The sequence below is a fragment of the Hemicordylus capensis genome, chromosome 2 (assembly GCF_027244095.1).
Source record: "Hemicordylus capensis ecotype Gifberg chromosome 2, rHemCap1.1.pri, whole genome shotgun sequence".
In the NCBI taxonomy this organism is placed as follows: Eukaryota; Metazoa; Chordata; class Lepidosauria; order Squamata; family Cordylidae; genus Hemicordylus; species Hemicordylus capensis.
The window spans coordinates 262,566,706-262,586,935 of NC_069658.1; the positions used below are offsets into that span (position 1 = coordinate 262,566,706).

A 20,230-nucleotide genomic window follows, 5' to 3' on the forward strand; every position below is an offset into this window, starting at 1 on the left:
CTCAACAAGTTATCTTATGCATGTTTACTCAGAAGTAAATCGCACTGAATTTAATAAGGCTTACTTCCAGATGTACACGGTTGTAGCCTAAATGTATTTGATTTCAAAATATTACTGTTGTAAGAAGCCCCATGGAACTGATGCAAAGATCCCCAACTTTTCAAATAGTAATCTTGGGGGGGGGGGAGTTAAAAATCTTCATTGCTTGCCCCATTTCAAGGCGTTGGTCGCCGATTGTTCCTCTCGACATCTACACACTACAAACACAAACCGGTTCCAAAACTTGTTTAGCTGGTATGGGCTGTTCCCAGAGAACCCTGGGAATTGTAGTTTCGAGCGGGTAGCAGAGAGACCTCTTTAATAAAGGCAGACCTCTCGCTGAACTACAATCTCCAAGGTTCCTTGTAGGGGAAGCCACGACAGCTAAAACTGGTTCTTTTGCGCTTGTGGTCGTGTGTAGACGTGCTCTGCAAGTCTTCTTTAGCACACTTAAGCATTAAGCGGGCTTCTTGTCCAGAGAAGTGCATTTAAAATCGGAGATCCTGGAGGAGACTCAGCTCCCCTCACTTTAAAATCCGGGAGCGAAAAGGTATGTCTCTAGGACCTAAGAGTTGTTGGGCTATGTGTGAGTCATTGCTGGCATCTGGCTGGCCCAGCGTTTCCTTTAACAGGAAGTGCTGCAGAGTTTGGCTGCCCACCTGAATAACCGAATGTCTTAATCTTTATTTCTTTCTCTTCTCCTGTCTTGCAAGTGCTTCCGAGCTGTATGCAGTCTGTGCTTATTATTATAGAGTCATGTAGTTATGGGACTGCTGGAACCCCAAAGATCACGTTGCAGGCAGTGGGCGAGAAAGAAAACCGCAGCAAAACCGTCTTGACTTTTTTTATGTCCAGCTGGGGATCCCAGAAATCCAATTTTCTTTAAAGACTCCGACTCACGCAAAAGGAAACCCGATCTGTCACCGCTCCTCCCGCTCCAAAAGGAACAGGGATTTTCGCCGCAGTGGAACACAAGAAGCGGAAAAAGCGATTTGGGGTTCAGGTCCCCTGCCATCAGGAATCTTGGTTAAAAGGTAACACGTTGCTCTTAGAAGTTTCTCTCGTGTTGAAATGATACATACTGGAGTTGTCTGACAGTATTATTATACCAGCAGAACTAGCAACTTCATTTGGTATTTGACATGCGTTGCTGACGCTTCACCGGATAAATCCAACCAAATTGATTGTTTGGTCTCACGCTTTCATTTACGGAAGGGAGAGATGAAGATGGAATCTGTGCTATCATTGTTCCTTTTTTCTTCAAACTCCCCGCCTCCCCTACCTTCCTTTTCCTGACTGTTACTCTGGTGTCTACCTCTTTTAGTGAGGAGCTCAATTTATGTTGGGCACACCCCTTTCCTCCCAGTTTCTGTGTTCTGATTATTATTATTTGAACGTTTTCTCCTATTGTGCATCTGTGGCTGGAGACAGACAATATATGTGTGTGACTTCAGAGTTGAAGATGGTGTGATAGAGCCATTGTTTGAGGTGTGTTTGCACTCATTTCTTTGCTCTGCTCTAGTCTCTCTCGTCAAACAGGTTAGGCAGGTTGTTGAAGTGCTGTAAAATCCACATTGATTGGCGATGGTGGTGGGATGAATGTGCACAACAATTGCTCTGTCATACCACCTTCAGCTGTCTCAAAAGTTACTTATGTCTCCAGCTTTGTTTTCTTACAGCACATTGCAGAAATGGAATGCTTGATTGCTCCCTTTCTGTTTGGTGAGTGAAATTGTAAATCTGCTGCTGTTAGACACCCCCACCCCCTTATGCTATTCTATACTTTCCACTTCGGATTCTTGTCTCAAGGCCGCTTTCCAGAGATTCAGAGCAAGAACCAGCCGCTTGGAAAGAATGGGCAAGGCATCCAATCCTGATTTCAGGCACCTTTGCTGCAAGAGACAGGGATTGTGTACAGATAATAACCTTTTCAGAGACGTGGAGGTTGCTCAATGTGTGTGTGTGTGTGTTTCATTCTGTGTGTGTGGTTTCTTTCTTTCTTTCTTTTTTCCTCCTGCCTGCTGTGATCTCAGTTCAAACTGGCTTTGCAGGTTTTTTTGCAGAGTTTTGAAGGAAGCAGCACCTGAGCTGGGGAAGAGGGGGAAAGCTGCAACTATTGGGGTTGGGGAAGTCAAAGCAACTCCTGTAGCACTTGACTTTCTGCTCTTAGCATTTATATCTGCACCGAGAGTGTGGCTGGCAAATGACCCCACTTTTCTGTGTAGGAAAATGAATGGGTTGACTTCTGGTGCCTTCCAACTTGGATTTCGAGTGTGTGTGGTGTGTGTGTTGTAGTATGTTACTATGTTTTCCCTTCCGCTTTTCAAATTGAAAAGCCCTCAGGACAGCTTACAAGACAAATCTGCGTACAGCATGGATCTGTTTTCGTTTTTCAACTATCAGCATTTTGGACAAAGTGGCTCTGGATTAAGGCTCAAGTCTCTTTGGGGGTGAGGGTTCAAATATCAGGGCTGCCAATAAGATAAGAACCTTATTGAAATTTTAGGGCCATAACTCAGTCACCTTAAGTGGCACAGCAGGGAAATGCTTGACTAACAAGCAGAATGTTGCTGGTTTGAATCCCCACTGGTACTATATTGGGCAGCAGCGATATAGGAAAATGCTGAAAGGCATCTTCTCATACTGCGCGGGAGGAGGCAATGGTCTACCCAAAAGAAAACCACAGGGCTCTGTGGGCACCAGGAATTGAAATTGACTTGACAGCACGCTTTACCTAGCTCAGTGGTAGAGCATCTGCATTGCATGTAGAAGGTCCAAGGTTCAATCCCTGACAACTCCAGGCAGGTCTGGGGAAAATCCCTGCCTGAGACCTTGGAAAGCTGCGGCCAATCAGTGCAGACAATACTGAGTTAGATGGATCAATAGCCTGACTCAGTATAAGCAGCTTCCTATGCTCCTTTCGTCTTGCTTGGATGAGCCCCTGGTGGCACAGTGGTAAAACTGCCGCCCTGTAACCAGAAGGTTACAAGTTCGATCCTGACCAGGGGCTCAAGGTTGACTCAGCCTTCCATCCTTCCGAGGTGGGTAAAATGAGTACCCAGAATGTTGGGGGCAATATGCTAAATCATTGTAAACCGCTTAGAGAGCTCCGGCTATAGAGCGGTATATAAATGTAAGTGCTATTGCTATCTGACCTCTCCTTCTGCTGCCGCCAGGTCAAATAGCTGCAGATAGACACAGTATATGGAGGGGAGACAAAAACCACAGACAGCTGCTGGTCCCAGCCAAGCTGAGGGAGAGGACCTGCCTTGTCCGATCCCCTCCAGCCAGGTGGAATCAGGTGCTTAATCTGATTAATCCAAGTAACACTGGAGCTATATCAGGTTGTTTATATTGTTATTTTTAATATATCATTATGTTAATACACCTATATATCTTGTCTTCCTTGGAATTCAAAGCAGTATGTATGGTGTTCCTAGGCAGTCTTCTGACCAGAACCAGAACTGGCTTCAGCAGGGTTGCTACCAGGTTTCTCCAGGCTGTGCCCTGAAACATCTGCCCTGCTCTTCCCCCATCCAGCTTGCATGGGCCTCCCTGTGGTCTCTCATCACCCAGGCACTGCTGAGGCCTATACTTGCTTTTCCTAAATAGTGCTCCAGCCCTGGGTGCTCCCAGATGATTCACTACTGATCTCTCCTCCTCCTCCTCCCCTCTCTCTTTTCTTGTTGTACCTGCTACAGTTCCTAAAACAAAACTGGGAGGAGAAACGGAGCATTGTGGCTCTGGATGGTGGTGATCCTTGAAGAAGTCGTGGTGGACCTCACCGTGGAGTCTTCTGGACCTGAACCCAAAGAAGCTCTGTGCAGGGGTCCATCATGCAGAACAATTTTGGAACTGTGGCCTTGCTGGGTAAGAGCCCTGCCCCTGTGTTAAAATGACATTTTTAGTATCTCAAGTTTGGGGTGAGCCAGAACATGCTTTCCTGTAGGGATTGAATTGCCAGCAAAATTGAGCCTCATGACTCTTTTTAACTCGCTCCTGCACAGGGTTACCCATTGATGAGCCAGAGTTGATCTGCAAGATTGAACCAGAGGAAGAACTGTGGATCCCAAGTGAGCAGGCTAAAGAGAGGCGAATCCTGCCCGGAAACAAGTTGGGTAAGGAGCTCTGTTGCCAGATTTGGCTTTTTTTTAAGCCAAATTTTGGGTTATGGCCCATTTGACTCACAAGTATACCCCTTAGGTTCTGGCCACAATGGTAAGGAGTCAGTTAAACCTGGAAGGCATACAGGCTCAACTAATCCTGATCAGGATGTCGCTCTCTCTCCAAAGTTTGGGGGAACTGGTAGCAGTTGCTCAGCAATGAGAAAAAAGCACTCAGCATGTGTTCAGAGATGGTCTCTCATCATTACTCCATGTGTGAAAAAAAGCTAGAAATCCTCTTGATTCCTCAGAATTAATGTGTGTCCTGTACCCACTGAATTCAGAAAATGGTTTAGCTGGCAGCGTAGGATCTAGTGCTGCTGAGTCTATCTCTTACCTTAGGGTTCAAGGTGGCTTATGGTTTCGCACAAGAGAAAATCTCTTAAGTCTCGCAGGCTAAAGGTCTCATCTTTTTCTTCCCCATCCCATTCTACTCTTTTACTCTTTGCATTGCAACAGATTCCTCTGGTCCAAACTTGATTATCCTTCCCCAATGATCTTAAAACTATCCCCATGTGTTATCAGAATATCCATGCTGCACAAGCTGACCACACTCCCCTGTCCTCCAAAGGCAATTCCTGCCCCAGCTAGAGCAATCTACTTCTCCCCAAACTGCTGCAGGCAAGAAGCACACCAAAGAAAGCAGAACAGTTAAGCAGATGCAGCCTTGCACTCTAAGCCTGTTGTGTGATTAGGGTCTGTGTGCTTGATCTTCTTCTTCAAATGTAAATAGCTGCCTGGGGCCACAATCCAGATCAGGGCCTTGGCATGGAGGGAGCGGGACTTTAATCTTCCCCTCCCACACAGAGGGCTGCTAGTTAACCTGGGTGGGAAAAGATTGACATAGGGGAAGAAAGCTCTCTCTGATGACAAATAGTGTGTATGTGTGGTGGGGGCAGGGAGTCCAGATCAGGACCATGGGGAGGGGGCAGAGTGCTAGTGCCCTCCTCCCCTATGCTTGGTGACGTCTGGATCAGTGCCCCAAATACGCTTGAAAAATTAAGCATGTGGGGGCCCAAATCACGCAATGGGTATATTATCTAGTTTGGTCCTACATCCCAGTGAAATTCTTTGTGGTGGGGGCGTGATGACAGTGGTGAGAGAGTCTGGCTTGGATGTGGGAGAGATACAGATTCAAAACTCTGCTTTGATTTCTGCTTCATGCTTAGCCATGACCACCTAAAACGGAGGGCTGATAAGTTTTAGCAATCTACCTGTTGGGTTGGTTGGAGGCCGGTGGCTACAAATATGATTGCCAATGGCAACCATAATTCTGGCAACCAACCAGGTAAGCCGCTAGTATACACTATCACAGGTGTGACTTTTTCTTAAAAGACCAATGACGACCCATGGAGGTGAGCAGAGGGTGCCTCTTTCCAACTGGCACTAGACTGTCTCTTGAGCTAAGATGCAACATTCATGTGGTGGGTTGGGAGAGGAGGGGTTGCTATAAATACGCACATGGCCCCTTCTCCTCTCTGCTAGAAGGATCTTCCCTGCCAGGCAGCACTCCACATTACTGTGTCTCGGTGAAGCAGGAAGCAAGAAAGCCAAGCCCTGTTGGAACTGATGGCTGGCAAAAAAAAGCCCAAGCGAAATCGGTGGACTCCTGGTTGGAGGTCCTTCCTTGAGGCTAGTGCCAGGTGTGGGCAGGCTGAGCAGCAAAGTCCGACATGCACCGGATGCCTTGACTGCTGATTAGGGAAAGAAAAAGGAAATGGGACCCTTGGAAAGGTAGGCTGGGAATTGTATCTCTAGAGATGTGGGGTGGAGAAACTTCCATTTCTAAAATGTCTGCTTGGCTGCTTGAAAAACTTCTGAGATATAGTGCAGGAAATTATTATGGTAGTTTTGTGGTGTTTTTTAACTGTATACATAGGCCACATAACATCGCAATCTATTTAGGACATCAGGAAAACTTGTATAGTAATAGTCTGAAGAAAAAAATAATGCAAACATTATGCAAAGAAAGGGAAATTTGCATGGGACTTTGTTCCGGAAACAGTTCCAAAAAAATTCCCCATTCAAAATGTTCTGGAAAACTCACACCTCTCTCTCTTGGCCTTGTCTTTGCTGGTTGTTTACTGTGCTAACTTGGGGCACTAGTAGTAGCCATGCACCTTATATAGTAAAGTAAAGTGTGCCATCAATCGATTTCGACTCCTGGCACCCACAGAGCCCTGTGGTATTCTTTGATAGAATACAGAGGGGCTTACCATTGCCTCTTCCCGTGCAGTATGAGATGATGCCTTTCAGCATCTTCCTATAGCACTGCTGCCCGATATAGTACCAGCGGGGATTCGAACCGGAAACCTTCTGCTTGTTAGTCAAGCATTTCCCCACTGCGCCACTTAAGGTGACATGCACCTTATATACTCTGCCTTTAAAAAATTGATCAATATTGTCAGTTTTAAAGCTGTGTTGGTTTGAAGGAGGACAGATTTCTTATGTCCATGCTTAAACATGTTCGGACAGAAATGCAATCCTGTGATTGTTGCTGAGGGGTGGGACTTGCCACGTTGTTGTTGGATGTGAGATATATTTGCTGCTGCCTTGAGTCAGACCAAGGAACTATCGAGTCCAGTCATTTCTAGCTACTGTAAGTTGAGGACTTTGCACGCCCTTAATATACTCTTATTGCACTGGAGATTGCCAGAATGGTGTCATGAGCAGAGTGTTGGATTGTGTTGGAGTTGCTGCTGGTCAGAATAGCATGCAGCTTTCCAAGGTCTCAGGCCAGAGATGTTTGCTTTGCTTTCTGATCTCTCTTCAGCTGGAGATGCCAGGGACTGAAACTACCGTATGATTTTCTGTGTGCAAGGCATGGGCTATATAATTGATTCAATGCCCCATAGCATTAAATAGTGATAGTAGAGCCCATTCTAGGCATGCATCTCTAGTTAAAAGAATACTGATGAGCAAGGCTAGGAAGGATCTGAAAGAACAGCTGCTCTTACTCTGGGGGAGGCCCTCTCCTGCAGCTGAAAAGGGGATGCATCTATCCTAGTGGTCTGTAACACAGCCTCATCAGTGCACCAAAGTGACTTGTTATAGTGAGCCTAAGCCTTATTATAATGTTGGTCAGGAGCTCCGTAAAATGGAGAGGAGGACTGCAGGGCAGCAAGAGTCTGTGATGCCTGGTGCACCTGCAGAAGAACAAGATAATGGAATGGATTGCACCACTTCAAATGGCGGATAGGGGGTCCCACTTGTGAATGCTCATCCATATTCACGCTGCTGTGAGTAGAAAACTAGCATAGCAGACAAAGAGCTGGGCTAGAATCTTCTCCCTGCTCTGCTAGACCTGCAGCAGCTTGTTCTGCTGCATACTTAGTCCCAAACTCAGGGAAGAAAACTGGAGTAGGGTAAAAGAGAGAAATAGGCTATAGAAAGCAAGACTTATTTTCTTGGCTGTTTATATCCTCAAGATCTGGTGGTGGTGGTTTGTAAAAATATGATGATGATTATTATTTCTAATTATGATCTGCTATAGTTAACACACTATAGGGATTATTGATCAGGCAAAGGACTTGTAAATAACTTTTCAAAACTGAGCGGTTTTTGCTTTGGTGTGGCAGAAGTCAAAGGATTACTTTGAACGTCTTGATGCCTACAACAATGTATACTTGCCTGTCTTCCCTCGAGTCTCTCCTAGTCATTCCCCAAACAAGAAATGTTCACAGAGCTTCCCTGGCTGATCACATGGAGGCATTTTCTTTTATTTCAAGGTTTTCATCCCACTTTTTGATCAAATAAGTCCAGCAGCGTGCCCTTCCCCTTAGTTTTTGCAGTCCCTGGGCACTGTCACTAGTCCTATTTTGCCCCAGGAGACAAAGGGGCTGTTGCTCGGTGGTAGAGCCCTGGCTTTGCATGCAGAAGGTTCTGGGTTGAATCCCTGGAGGTATCTCCAGATAGGGCTGGGAGAGACTCCTGTCGGAATCCTTGGAGAGCTGTTGCCAGTCAGTGTAGACCAGGGCTTCTCAACGTTGGGTCCCCAGATGTTATTGGACTTCAACTCCCATAATCCCCAGCCCCAGCGGCCTTTGGTTGGGGATTGTGGGAGTTGAAGTCAAATAACATCTGGGGACCCAGTGTTGAGAATCCCTGGTGTAGACAATAGTTAACAACAGGGGACAATGGACTGATTCAGGAGAAGGCAGCTTTACCTCTTCTTTTTTCTTTCCAAACTGGCTTTAACTTTTTCTTTCTTCTCCCCACCTTGCTCCCTTTTATAGCTGGTGGAACTGCAGAACCCGCAATTACCCCCTACAGGCAGTATCGTGGTACAACATGGACCTACCCTGAGGTCATCGACCTTCTGGTCATCTGGAGAGAGCGGGAGATCCAACAGGAGCTGCAGAGGAGCCACAGAAACATAGAAACTTTTCAAGTCGTGGCCAGCAAGATGGCCAAGAGAGGCCACAAACGTTCTGCATTGGAGTGCAGGTCGAAAATCAAAACGCTGAAGAGAGATTATAGAATAGCCAAGGCCAACAACTCCCCCGGGAAGGGGCATTTAGCTTGGCTTTTTTATGACCGGCTTGACCACCTCTTGGCCAACGATGCAAACATCCCACCTCCAGAGAAGCTGCCTAATTTCAGCCGCCGCGGGGTGCCTCGAGCGGACTCTATTTCCCAGTGTTCCACGGAGGAGGAAGGCATGCCAGAGGGGACCAAGGAATGCAGTCCAGCCAGTCGGGAGCTTTTCCCTCTGAGAACACAGTCGCCAGCTGAGGTCTCTAATGTGACGGACTGCTTCCCTCTGTCTTACATTAAGGAGGAAGCCCCTGATGAGACAGCAGGGGAGCCTCCGGCGGGTGAGCATTGCACCTTGGTGCTCTGAGTCGACCACGGAATAAGGTCTCGACGTGGCCCTCTTCTGCGCAAGGCTCAGAAGACTGCATTGTAATTGTGCTGCAACAAGAGAGTCCTGTGGCATCTTTGAATGACTTCACAAATTTGTCACAGCATGAGTTTTCGAAGGTTACAGCATCTAGCTAACTAAGTTGTCTGAAGCCTGCAAGAGCTTGAACCTTCATCTGCTGGATGTTTTGCACGTTGCAGGGTCCTTTATCATTTTGGCCTCTCTATGGCTGCTGCAGATGTGTCCATGAGAGAGAGAGAGAGAGAGGCTGGTTTTATGTCAATGCATACTTCCGTGGTCGAATCCCAGATAGATAGATATAGATAGATAAACATAGAAAGCTTTTAAGTTTTCTAGGAGGGTTGTTTTGCATTGGTGCTTCTCATGTTCATGTACCTTGTGTCGTGTGTTTTGCCACTCAAACCAGGGCACCACAGGGATTTCTGAAGTTAAGCTGAGTGAGGACGTGTCCCTGAAATTGCAAGCAAGCTCCACTTGAGATCTAGAGATTTCTCCAGCTGGCTGGTTGGGGATAGTTTTGTGCATCAGACAAGACCTAAAACCAAAAAGAAGCCTCATGTAGCATGTGGGGCTTTACAACTTCAGACTGCAAGTGGGGTGGAGGGAATATTTTGAATCCTCCCCTACATAAATACTCCCTCCAACATACAACTAGCATGTCTGCAGAAAACTATTATAAAACCCTTCTCCCTGACATGCTGGGTTTATTTATAGATATTTATGGGGAATATTTATTTTAATTTTATTCATTCATTCATTCATTCATTTATTATCCGATTTCTATACCACCCTTCCAAAAATGGCTCGTGGAAGCATGTGAGGAAGCAGTCCAAACATTCAATTTCCGCTCCCTGCCCCCAGTCCGATACGAGCGTTCTCACATGGGGCTTCTGCTTGTTTGCTTTAACTCTAATCCAATAAGGTGGGAGAATGGGCATGCTGGGTAGGGTGGGATGGGGATGGGGTCATCACTCAGGTCCCAGCCTGGATTCCTCCCAGATTCAGTCTTTGGCCTCTCTCATTGGAGTTGAGAAGGACTGTCTGAAATTTTGGAGAGCCACTCTGTGTTAGTGTACTGAGCAATACTAGACAGTACTTAGCTAGATGGGCCAAGCGGCTGACTCTAGGAAGCCATTTCCTACAAGAGGGTGGGGATCCAGTGTGGTGTAGTGGTTAGAGTGTTAGACTAAGGACCAGGGAGATCTTAGTTCGAATCCCAGTTTAGACCTGCAACTCACTGGGTGACTCTGGGCCAGTCACTCCTCTCTCGGCCTAACTTATCTCACAGGATTGTTGTGAGGATAAATATAACCATGTACACCTTTCTGGGCTCCTTGGAGGAAGAGCGGGGTATAAATGGCATGACAGGGAACTCTTGAAGGCAAGCTATGAGGGTGGGTCCCTGGTGTGATCTTGCGGCAAGCAAATGCATGAGCCCAACTAATGGGTTGCATAGTGTGGACTGGGTAGGGAATAGGACTGTAAGCACATGGGTTGTGGTATGATGGTAACAAGGGGAGAATTTAAAGATTGGAGTGCAGGATAGAAACCGTCCATAGAAATTGTCCTTTTATCAGCATAAAGACACTACATAGCCAAGTGGGAAGCCATTTTATTGCTGCTTTTGGTAATCGTGGTGAGAACCAATGTTCCCTCTAAGGCACGCTTGTGTGTGTGCACTCACACATTTTTGGATGTCTGCTCAGTTAATTTCAGATCCCGCTCAGGTTGAATCAGGAAGGCCCCACTCTGACTGCACATGCAATTACACACACTGCCTTGATGATACTGCCACCCAGAACAAAACTCATTCAGCACACAGCTGGAAAAAAATGGGAGGGAATACTGGTGAGAACCATCCAGCTCCTTGACCAGTGGTTCCCAACCAGGGTTCCTCTAGATGAGAGGGAGGAGAGCTGGTCTTGTGGTAGTGAGCATGACTTGTCCTCTTAGCTAAGCAGGGTCTGCCCTGGTTGCATCTGAATGGGAGATTAGAAGAGTGAGCACTGTAAGATATCCCCCTCAGGGGATGGAGCTGCTCTGGGAAGAGCATCTAGGTTCCAAGTTCCTTCCCTGGCATCTCCAATATAGGGCTGAGAGAGATTCCTGCCTGCAACCTTGGAGAAGCCGCTGCCAGTCTGTGAAGACAATGCTGAGCTAGATAGACCAGTAGTCTGACTCAGTACATGGCAGCTTCCTATGTTCCTAAATAACTATTTCCCCCAGGCAGCCTTGTTTCTGTTCTAAGTAAGGAAGGGGATAAGGAGAAGCCGTTCACCCTCACCCTCCACAATGTTTGTCTCTAAATTTGGTAATTTTGTCAAGTATCTATTGGTTGGCTCCTAGATCCAAAGAAAGTTTGTCAAGGCCTGTCTCAGGGCCCAGCCAAATAGGAGCAGGTCCATACAGGGGAGTTTGCCAAGGGCCCCCTGGAAGCAGTCCTGTTTAGAAGTCAAGAGGGGTAAGCAATCCAAGCAGCATGTTGGGGCATGGACTTCCCCAAGAACCTGGCCTGCTTCCTCAGGTGGAATAAACTGGAAGCCCAGGAAGTCCTGACTTGAACCGACAAAGAGGCCTTGATGGGAATACTAAAGTCCACAAGGACTAATAACCTTCAGATCTTAGGTTCCAAGTTCCTTCCCTGGCATCTCCAATATAGGGCTGAGGGAGACTCCTGCCTGCAACCTTGGAGATGCTGCTGCCAGTCTGTGTAGACAGTACTGAACAAGGTGGACCTCTGGTCTGACTCGGTATATGGCAGCTTCCTATGTTTCTGTGTTACTGAACTACAACTCCCAGCATCCCCAACCACAATACATTATAGCTATGGATGCTGGGAGTTGTAGTTCAGCAACATCTGGAGGAACCCTGGTTAGGAACCATTGTCCTAGATGAAGACCAGAGTAGTGCTGCTGGATTTGCAAAAGAATCCCCTGTGTTTCACCCTTTCCCTGGCAATTGTCTTGTTTTTAAACCAGGTGGTGTTAACCTACCAACCTCTCCAGATATTCAAGTATTACTCATGGACCCATTTGTATATCTTCATAAGGCTCCAATAAAAACTAGAAGTGGGGAAATAAGTATTTAGGATAGTTATTTTCAAAAATTTTATTCTGACTCCCTTGGAAGCAAATTAAATTCAGTTAAGCAAATGTCTTCCATGGACCCCAGGTTAAGAATCCCTGTTTTAAATTGTCCTGGCCAGGTGAGCAGATGCTCCTGACACTCTTAGTTTTTGTTACTTAAACAGAGCAGTTTCAAAGGCTAGCTGGGGGAAGAGGAGAACTGGAATCCATCAAGAATGTGAGGAAAAAGCATAAAAGACTTGCACGGCCAGGGAAGTAAGTGGCCTCCTTATTGTATCAAGAATGGAAGGGCTGGATCAGTGTTCCAGTTATCGGGGTGTGTTTTGTAATTTCCCCCTTGTTAACACCATTCATCCTCTGCGCAGAGAGAGAAAGAGCGTGCGCGAGAGAGTACACCTACCACCATATCAGTCCACTCCATGTACCTGATGAAATTAGCTGCCTACCAAGGCATTGTACCACAATAAACCAGTATGTCTTCATAGTGCCACAACTCTGGGTCTTTTGATGCTGTCAAGTGAGGGCTAGGCAGCCTCGGCACTCCAGCTGTTGTTGAACTACAACTCCCATCATCCCCAGCCACAATTAATTGTGGCTGGGGATGACACGAGTTCAACAGCAGCTGGCGTGCCAAGGTTGCCCAACCTTGCTGTAGACCAGGGCTGCTCAACTTTGGCCTTCCTACAGATGTTGGCCTAAAAACCCCATAATTCCTGACTACTGGAAACTCTGGCTGGGGATTAAGGGAGTTGTGGCCCCAAAATAGCTGGAGGGCCACAACTGAGCAGCCCTGCAAGTGTGGACAAACAGCTATGCCTCTAGAATTAATCAAAGTGTGTCTTTTCAGGCCTAGCAGAAGTAAGTAGTCCAGCTGCCCTGCTGCCATCTGCTTCCTGTGACAAACCAGGCAGCTCTGCCTCAACAGTAGGTAAGAACGGATCATAACTATCCCTGATGCTTTTGGAGTCCTCCGCACAGGCTTGTAAATAGCCACTTGCCTGGCTCAAGTAAGAATTGCCACTGGAAGCTAAGGCAGGGGTACGGTGTACTTCACAGCAAAATTGGAGTGCCTGTCCCCTCCTCCAAGGAGTTTATAGTGGGGAGAGAGATTGGTAGCCAGGGTAATGGGTAGCCTATGAGGATACGTTTATGAAAGCTATTAGTTCATCTGCCCACACATGCTTAAGCTGCAAGAGATGATCTGTAGCTCAGTAGTAGAACACCATGCTTCAGCTGCAGTATCTCCAGGTTCAAATGGGAAAGACATCCCCCTGCCCGCTGCCAGCACCCACCCACCTGGTCATTGCCAGTGTAGGCAGTAATGAGCTAGATCACGGTTTCTTAACCTTGGGGCCCCCAGATGATGGACTACAACTCCCATAATCCCCAGCCATGTGGCTGGGGATGATGGGAGTTGTAGTCCATCAACATCTGGGGTCCCAAGGTTAAGAAACCCTGAGCTAGATGGACCAAGAGCCTGACTCTGCATAAACCAGGTTTGCATTTTGAGCTGCCTTGGGCATACGTTTGTGGAAAGGCAAGATTATAAATGCCAGATTAGATTAAATGTTCACATGTTAAAACTAAGGCCTAGTTGCAGCTGTTGCTCTGCCTAGAGGGGAGAGTAACTGACCTTATCCACCCCCCAGCACAGTACCTCCAGTGACTATTGCTGGTGTCTATCTTATGTTTCTTTTTAGACTGTGAACCCTTTGGGGACAGGGATCCATCTTATTTATTTATTATTTCTCTGTGTAAAACGCCCTGAGCCATTTTTGGAAGGGTGGTATAAAAATTGAATTAATAATAATAATAATAATAATAATAATAATAATAATTAATAAAGCCTTTGATTCATTGCCTCACACATGGATACTAAAATGTTTAGAAACAACTGGTGTCAGCAAAAACATTCAGATATTTATTTTAAAAAGCAATGAGCATGTGGAGTACACAGTTAACAATCAACAGCGAGACACTTGGACAGGTTAGCATTAGAAGAGAAATTTTCCAAAGGGACTCACTATCCCCTCGTTTGTAATCACCATGACCCCACTTTCACAAATACTAAACAAAACAGGCCTTGGATACCAAACATCTAAAACATCAAGTAAAATCAACCATCTGTTGTACATGGACGATCTGAAGTTGTATGGAAAGTCCCAGTCAGAAATTGAATCACTGCTAAACACTGTCAATATATTCAGTAGCGATATAGCAATGGAGTTTGGACTAGACAAGTGTGCTGCATTAATAATGAACAGAGGAAAAATAAGAAAAACAGAAGGAATAGAACTGCCCAATGGAAGCAAGATCAAGAACCTGGAAGAGAAAGAACATTACAAATACTTGGGCATTCTCCAGGCTGATTACATTGCACACACTGAAGTTAAAAGAAAAATTGGAAGTGAATACATCAGGAGAGTTAGAAAAATCCTCAAGTCCAAACTCAACGGCGGGAACACCATACAAGCCATAAACACCTGGGCTATACCTGTTATCAGATACACTGCAGGAATAATAGACTGGACCCAGGCAGAGCTAGAGATGCTAGATCGTAAGACCAGGAAAATAATGACCATCAATCATGCTCTGCACCCCCACAGTGATGTAGATAGGCTCTACCTCCCTCGCAGCTCAGGTGGAAGAGGAATGCTGCATGTCCATCAAACATTAGAAGAGGAGAAAAGAGGCCTTGAAGAATATATAAGGGACAGCGAAGAACATGCACTTCAAATGGTCAATAACAAGAAACTATTCAACACCAATGAAAAAAAGCAGGCCTACAGGAAAGAACAAGTCAAGAACCGAGCAGAAAAATGGAAAAATAAGCCACTGCATGGTCAATATTGCCACAATATAAGTGGAAAATCAGACCTCGCCAAGACCTGGCAATGGCTTAAGAATGGCAACTTGAAGAAAGAAACTGAGGGTTTAATACTGGCTGCACAAGAACAGGCACTAAGAACAAATGCAATAAGAACCAAAGTCGAAAAATCCACAACAAACAGCAAGTGCCACCTTTGTAAAGAAGCAGATGAAACAGTGGACCACCTAATCAGCTGTTGTCAAAAGATCGCACAGACTGACTACAAACAAAGGCATGACAAGGTAGCAGGGATGATACACTGGAACATCTGCAAAAAATACAAGCTACCTGTAGCCAAACTTTGGTTGGACCATAAAATTGAAAAAGTTGAAGAAAATGAAGATGTAAAAATATTATGGGACTTCCGACTACAAACAGACAAACATCTGCCACGCAATAGACCAGATATAACTGTAGTCGAGAAGAAAGAAAAACAAGTTAAAATAATCGACATAGCAATACCAGGGGATAGCAGAATAGAAGAAAAAGAAATAGAAAAAATCACAAAATACAAAGATCTACAGATTGAAATTGAAAGGCTGTGGCAGAAAAAGACCCAAATAATCCCAGTGGTCATTGGCGCCCTGGGTGCAGTTCCAAAAGACCTTGAAGAGCACCTCAACACCATAGGGGCCACAGAAATCACCATCGGCCAATTACAAAAAGCAGCTTTACTGGGAACAGCCTATATTCTGCGACAATATCTATAATAATAACAGCAAGAACACTGATAATAAAATTCAACCATCCCAGGTCCTTGGGAAGGACTCAATGTCTGGATAAAACAAACCAGTCAATAACACCTGTCTGACTGTGTAAACAAGAAATAATAATAATAATAGAGAGGCCCCTGTGTTATAGCCATGGGAGTGCTGAAGGGAAGGAAAATGAAAGCAGACAAAGCAGCTCTCATAAGAACAGCCCTGCTGGGTCAGGCCCAAGGCCCATCCAGTCCAGCATCCTGATTCACACAGTGGCCCACCACTAGCTGCCTCTGGGAAGCCCACAGGCAGGAGTTGAGGGCATGCCCTCTCTCTCTTGCTGTTGCTGCCCTGCAACTGGTATTCAGAGGCATCCTGCCTCTGAGGCTGGAGGTGGCCTATAGCCACCAGACTAGTGGCCATTGATAGACTTTTCCTCTGTGAATCTGCACTGTAAGAACATAATTTGTCTCCAAACCATGATCTGCCTGGACGCTTGGAAATTCAAAGCAGAGTGTGGTTCCTTGGTTGTGAGCCCAGGCTGCTTTGGCTTCTCATGTACATCTGCCTTCAGAGATTCTAGTGCAGGGTGGTTTAATTCTGGCCCTTCTGCAGATGTTGGCCTACAACTCTGATAATCCCTGATTGTTTGCCACTGTGGCTGGGGATTATGGGAGCTGTAGTTCAAAAACAGCTGGAGGGCCAAAGTTGAGCAGCCCTGCTGTGGTGGCATTATGGCTTGAACCACTTCACTCTCGTTTCCTGTTTTTCAGATGGGGCTGTCACGCCCTCCCAGAGTCCTTTGCCTGCCCCGGTAAGGTCTTACGCTGCTGAGCGGCTTGCCAACATCCGAAAACGGAAAAGGAAAAACAGACAAGACATGGCCCTGGAAATCACACAGGCGGCTGACAAAAGGGTGCAAGCGGCCACTGACCGAATCCTGACAGCCCTGGGTGAATATGCCAAGGCAGACCTGGAGGAGCGCGAGAGGGACCGTGTGGACACTGAGCAGATCATTGCGCTCATGAACCGCCAGACCGAACTGCTGGAGTCACTGGTGCGAAAGCAGACTGAGGCTCAGGCCCCCGTGTCCCCTGTGTTGACCCGGCACACCCGGTTACCACGGCTCGGACAGCCAAATCATTCTGCAGACTCTTCTCCCTTGCGCTTGGGCGTTCCCAGACGGCCCGCTGCTCGGGCAAGGTACAGGAGGTGACTCTGCAGCTGCACCGCATCTAATGAGGTGCTTGTTCAGAGATTGGTAGCATGCGGGACTCGAGGGGCACATTTGTATTGGGGTTGTGGCTTTATTTTTCAGGACTTTAAAATCTTTTTACAATCATAATTTTATTTGCCAATTGTGTAAAGAAAGGAAAATTAAAGCAAGAGTGGATTTTGCATTGTGAGTTTGCTAACTGATGAGGGAGGGAGGGAGGAACCATGAGGTATTTCTGTAATCACTGTGGTGGAGGCTGTTGGTTGCCATTTATTCTCATAACAGTTAATGAGCGTGAGGCTCTATGACCTGCTATTACCAAAAGGCTCTATGACCCGCTGAAGGCCACAAGTGAACTTGCTGCCTGTGCAGTCACTTTATTCAGACGTTATGTTCAACTACGAGTGTACAGTGCACACAGCTATACAGTTATTTGCATGGTGTGTGGAACACAGGTACAGCAGTCCACCTCCTATGTGTACCACACACCTGAGAGGCCTGTACCCACATCCACCTCTAAAACGAAAGCAGGTGCAGTCATTCACACAAACACATGTGCAAGTGTACAGATATCTGCACATTCATATGTTAGTGTCTCATAGGGCTGTCGGCTTTGGGTATCTATAAATTGAAAGTGTGTGTGTGCGAGTGTGTGTAGGAGCCTGAAGGAGGTCGCAGCTTCAGCCATTGGCATCCTTGGTTCAAACTCCTGAGTAACAGGATGGGGAAAGGATGCCTGTGTGAACCCCTATCCCTATTCACTCATTATGTTCAACTCATGTATGGTCTGTGTGCAGTGTCCACACATAGAGACATGTATGCACATACAGTTATGTACCCATTCACATGTTGAATATATGTACAGCAGTACACTTTCTATTTCCTGTATTGCAGGTGGACAGCACCAAAGTTCACTTTTAAAATGAGCACCTGCACAGTCATTCATGCAAAAATATGTACAGAGACCTGAATGCACATGCAATGGGATGTCTGGACAGGGCCCCTGTGTGAGTCCTTGGAACACCAGAGTCTCCAATGCAGCGGAAGTGGACAATAAAGATTGGATTTCCCACCTTTCAGATATAAGTCTTGGAAAGTACCTTGGAAAATCGATTGTACTATATTTACCAGAATACAAGGTGACTCTGAATTTAAGATGAGCCCCTTAAAAAACAGAGGCTAAATACAGGCTATACCTATGCTTATCCAAAAGGAAGAGGATGCTGAATTTAAGATGACCTTTGATTTAACATCAAAGAACCTGGGGGGGAAAAACCTAGTCGTGGATTCAGGTAAATGCAGTATAAAAGGTATTGTGCAGCATCCAGACCAAGTTGTTCATGACTGACTGACTAGTCTGGAAGCTGACCAATGAACTGAAATACAAAAGACAACAGAACATAGCTAAAAGTTAGAACGGCAGTAACAGAATAAAAATGGCCTTAACAATCAAAGTCAAATCAGTGACAGATATTGCACAATACAGTTTTTACAGCCTTCTTAAAAATTACTAAAGAGGGGCCAGGATCGATATTCCCAGGGAAAAGTTCCATAACTATGGCATCACTGCACAAAATGCCCTGATTACTGTCCAGCAAATGAAAAAGAACTACAAATTAAAAATGATGGCATCTTATTATTAAGGTCCAGCCCAGAATCAGTTGGGAAGGGACAGGGGGCTGTGGAGTTGAGCAACGGTAAAGTGTGCCGTTGAGTTGGTGTTGACTCCTGGCGCCCACAGAGCCCTTTGGTTGTCTTTGGTAGACTACAGGAGGGCTTTACCCTTGCCATCTCCTGTGCAATATGAGATGATGCCTTTCAGCATCTTCCTATATAGCTGCTGCCCGATGTAGGTGTTTCCCATAGTCTGGGCAACATACCAGTGGGGATTCGAACCGGCAACCGCTGGCTTGATAAGTCATTTCCCTGCTGTGCCACTAGGTGCCTCTGCTGTGTGCATTACAAGATGATGATAATGTAAAGTACACAATAGTAGTATCCGGCTGTTAAATATTATAACTGTTTTACACCCAGCATGACCATTGGCTTGTACAGTCAGAGTGCTATGGAGACAGCCCAGTTGGCCTGACATGCTTGCAGAGAAAGTGCTTGAAAGAAAAGGAGCCGCCTTCCTTCCCTACGCCTAAGCAACCCACTGTGGGTAGATTCAGAGTATTGCCACAAACCTGAGCTACTTGTGCTGGCATTGTGAAAATGGCAGACTGAGTGGTAAGCCACCACATACAAACAAACAGCTCACCATGTAGCAGCAGCTGCAGGCTGTTAGGCACAGCAGTTCTCAGGCTCCTTACATGGGTTGCCCACCGTACATAAATGGATCCTCTGTTTTCCACTAGAGACTCATTTTAGCCCCTGTGACTACATCTTGTCAGTTACTGATGAAGCAGCTGTTGGTTCTCTGCCATGGGATATGGTGATGGCCACTACCTTGGATGGCTTTAAAAGGAGCTTAGACAAATTCATGGAGGACAGGTCTATCAATGGCCACTAGTCCAATGGCTATACACCACTTCCAGCCTCAGAGGCAAGATGCCTCTAAACACCAGTTGCAGGGCAGCAACAGCAAGAGAGAGGGCATGCCCTCACCTCTTGCCTATGCGTTCCCCAGAGGCATCTGGTGGGCCACTGTGTGTATCAGGATGCTGGATTAGACAGGCCCTTGGCCTGATCCAGCAGGGCTGTTCTTATGTCCACCTTCCTGGGAATGCTGGAAATGTAAGGCCCCTTGCCTTATAGAAAGAGTTGTAAGTCCTATGTTGCAGACTATAATATATTATGCTAAAAATAGATGGATGCCTGAAAGATCCTCTAGCCATTGACTAAGCAGCTGCCATGTCATGGAATGTTAGCAAGTATGCTAATTTCTGAAGGAGAAAGTACAGATATAGGACAAAGAGCCAGCATGGTGTAATGGTTAGAGCGCTGGACTAGGACCGGGGAGACCTGAGTTCAAATCCCCATTCAGCCATGAGACTTGCTGGGTGACTCTGGGCCAGTCACTTCTCTCTCAGCCTAACCTACTTCACAGGGGTGTTGTGAGGAGTAACTCAAGTAGGTAGTACACCACTCTGGGCTCCTTGGAGGAAAAGCGGGATATAAAAAATGTTTAAAATGTTTTAAACATTTTTTAAATGTTTTAAACATTTTAACATATAGACATATAAAAATGTTTTGAAAAGAAAAAGATATATAATAACGATAAAACACCTGTGAAGAAAGACGTTACTGGCTGGGCTAGAAGGAAACATTA

At 46.0% G+C, this 20,230-nt stretch overlaps 1 protein-coding gene across 4 annotated transcripts; it reads left to right on the forward strand.

Moving 5' to 3' along the window:
* The first annotated feature begins 387 nt into the window (after positions 1-387).
* Positions 388-18,023, forward strand: LOC128348024 (uncharacterized). 4 transcript variants are annotated; one of them, XM_053303508.1, is made up of 8 exons: positions 388-589; positions 753-1,073; positions 3,741-3,909; positions 4,047-4,157; positions 8,438-9,019; positions 13,021-13,101; positions 16,517-16,986; positions 17,854-18,023. In XM_053303508.1, exons 3-7 carry the CDS (start codon positions 3,876-3,878, stop codon positions 16,957-16,959), a joined length of 1,251 nt encoding a protein of 416 aa, XP_053159483.1. In that variant the 5' UTR covers positions 388-589; positions 753-1,073; positions 3,741-3,875; the 3' UTR covers positions 16,960-16,986; positions 17,854-18,023. The 4 variants fall into 4 exon arrangements, with proteins under 4 accessions (XP_053159483.1, XP_053159479.1, XP_053159481.1 ...); XM_053303504.1 differs by lacking the exon at positions 17,854-18,023 and having other exon boundaries at positions 16,517-17,141; XM_053303506.1 differs by lacking the exon at positions 17,854-18,023 and having other exon boundaries at positions 792-1,073; positions 16,517-17,141.
* Positions 18,024-20,230: the final 2,207 nt, after the last annotated feature.

What these genes read in the sequence shown, in the direction of transcription:
- LOC128348024 (XM_053303508.1), top strand. Translation starts at nt 3,876, where the DNA reads ATGCAGAACAATTTTGGAACTGTGGCCTTGCTGG. An exon ending in TGGAACTGTGGCCTTGCTGG is followed by an intron (nt 3,910 to 4,046) that starts GTAAGAGCCCTG and finishes GCTCCTGCACAG; the next exon opens with GGTTACCCATTGATGAGCCA. An exon ending in CAGCTCTGCCTCAACAGTAG is followed by an intron (nt 13,102 to 16,516) that starts GTAAGAACGGAT and finishes CCTGTTTTTCAG; the next exon opens with ATGGGGCTGTCACGCCCTCC.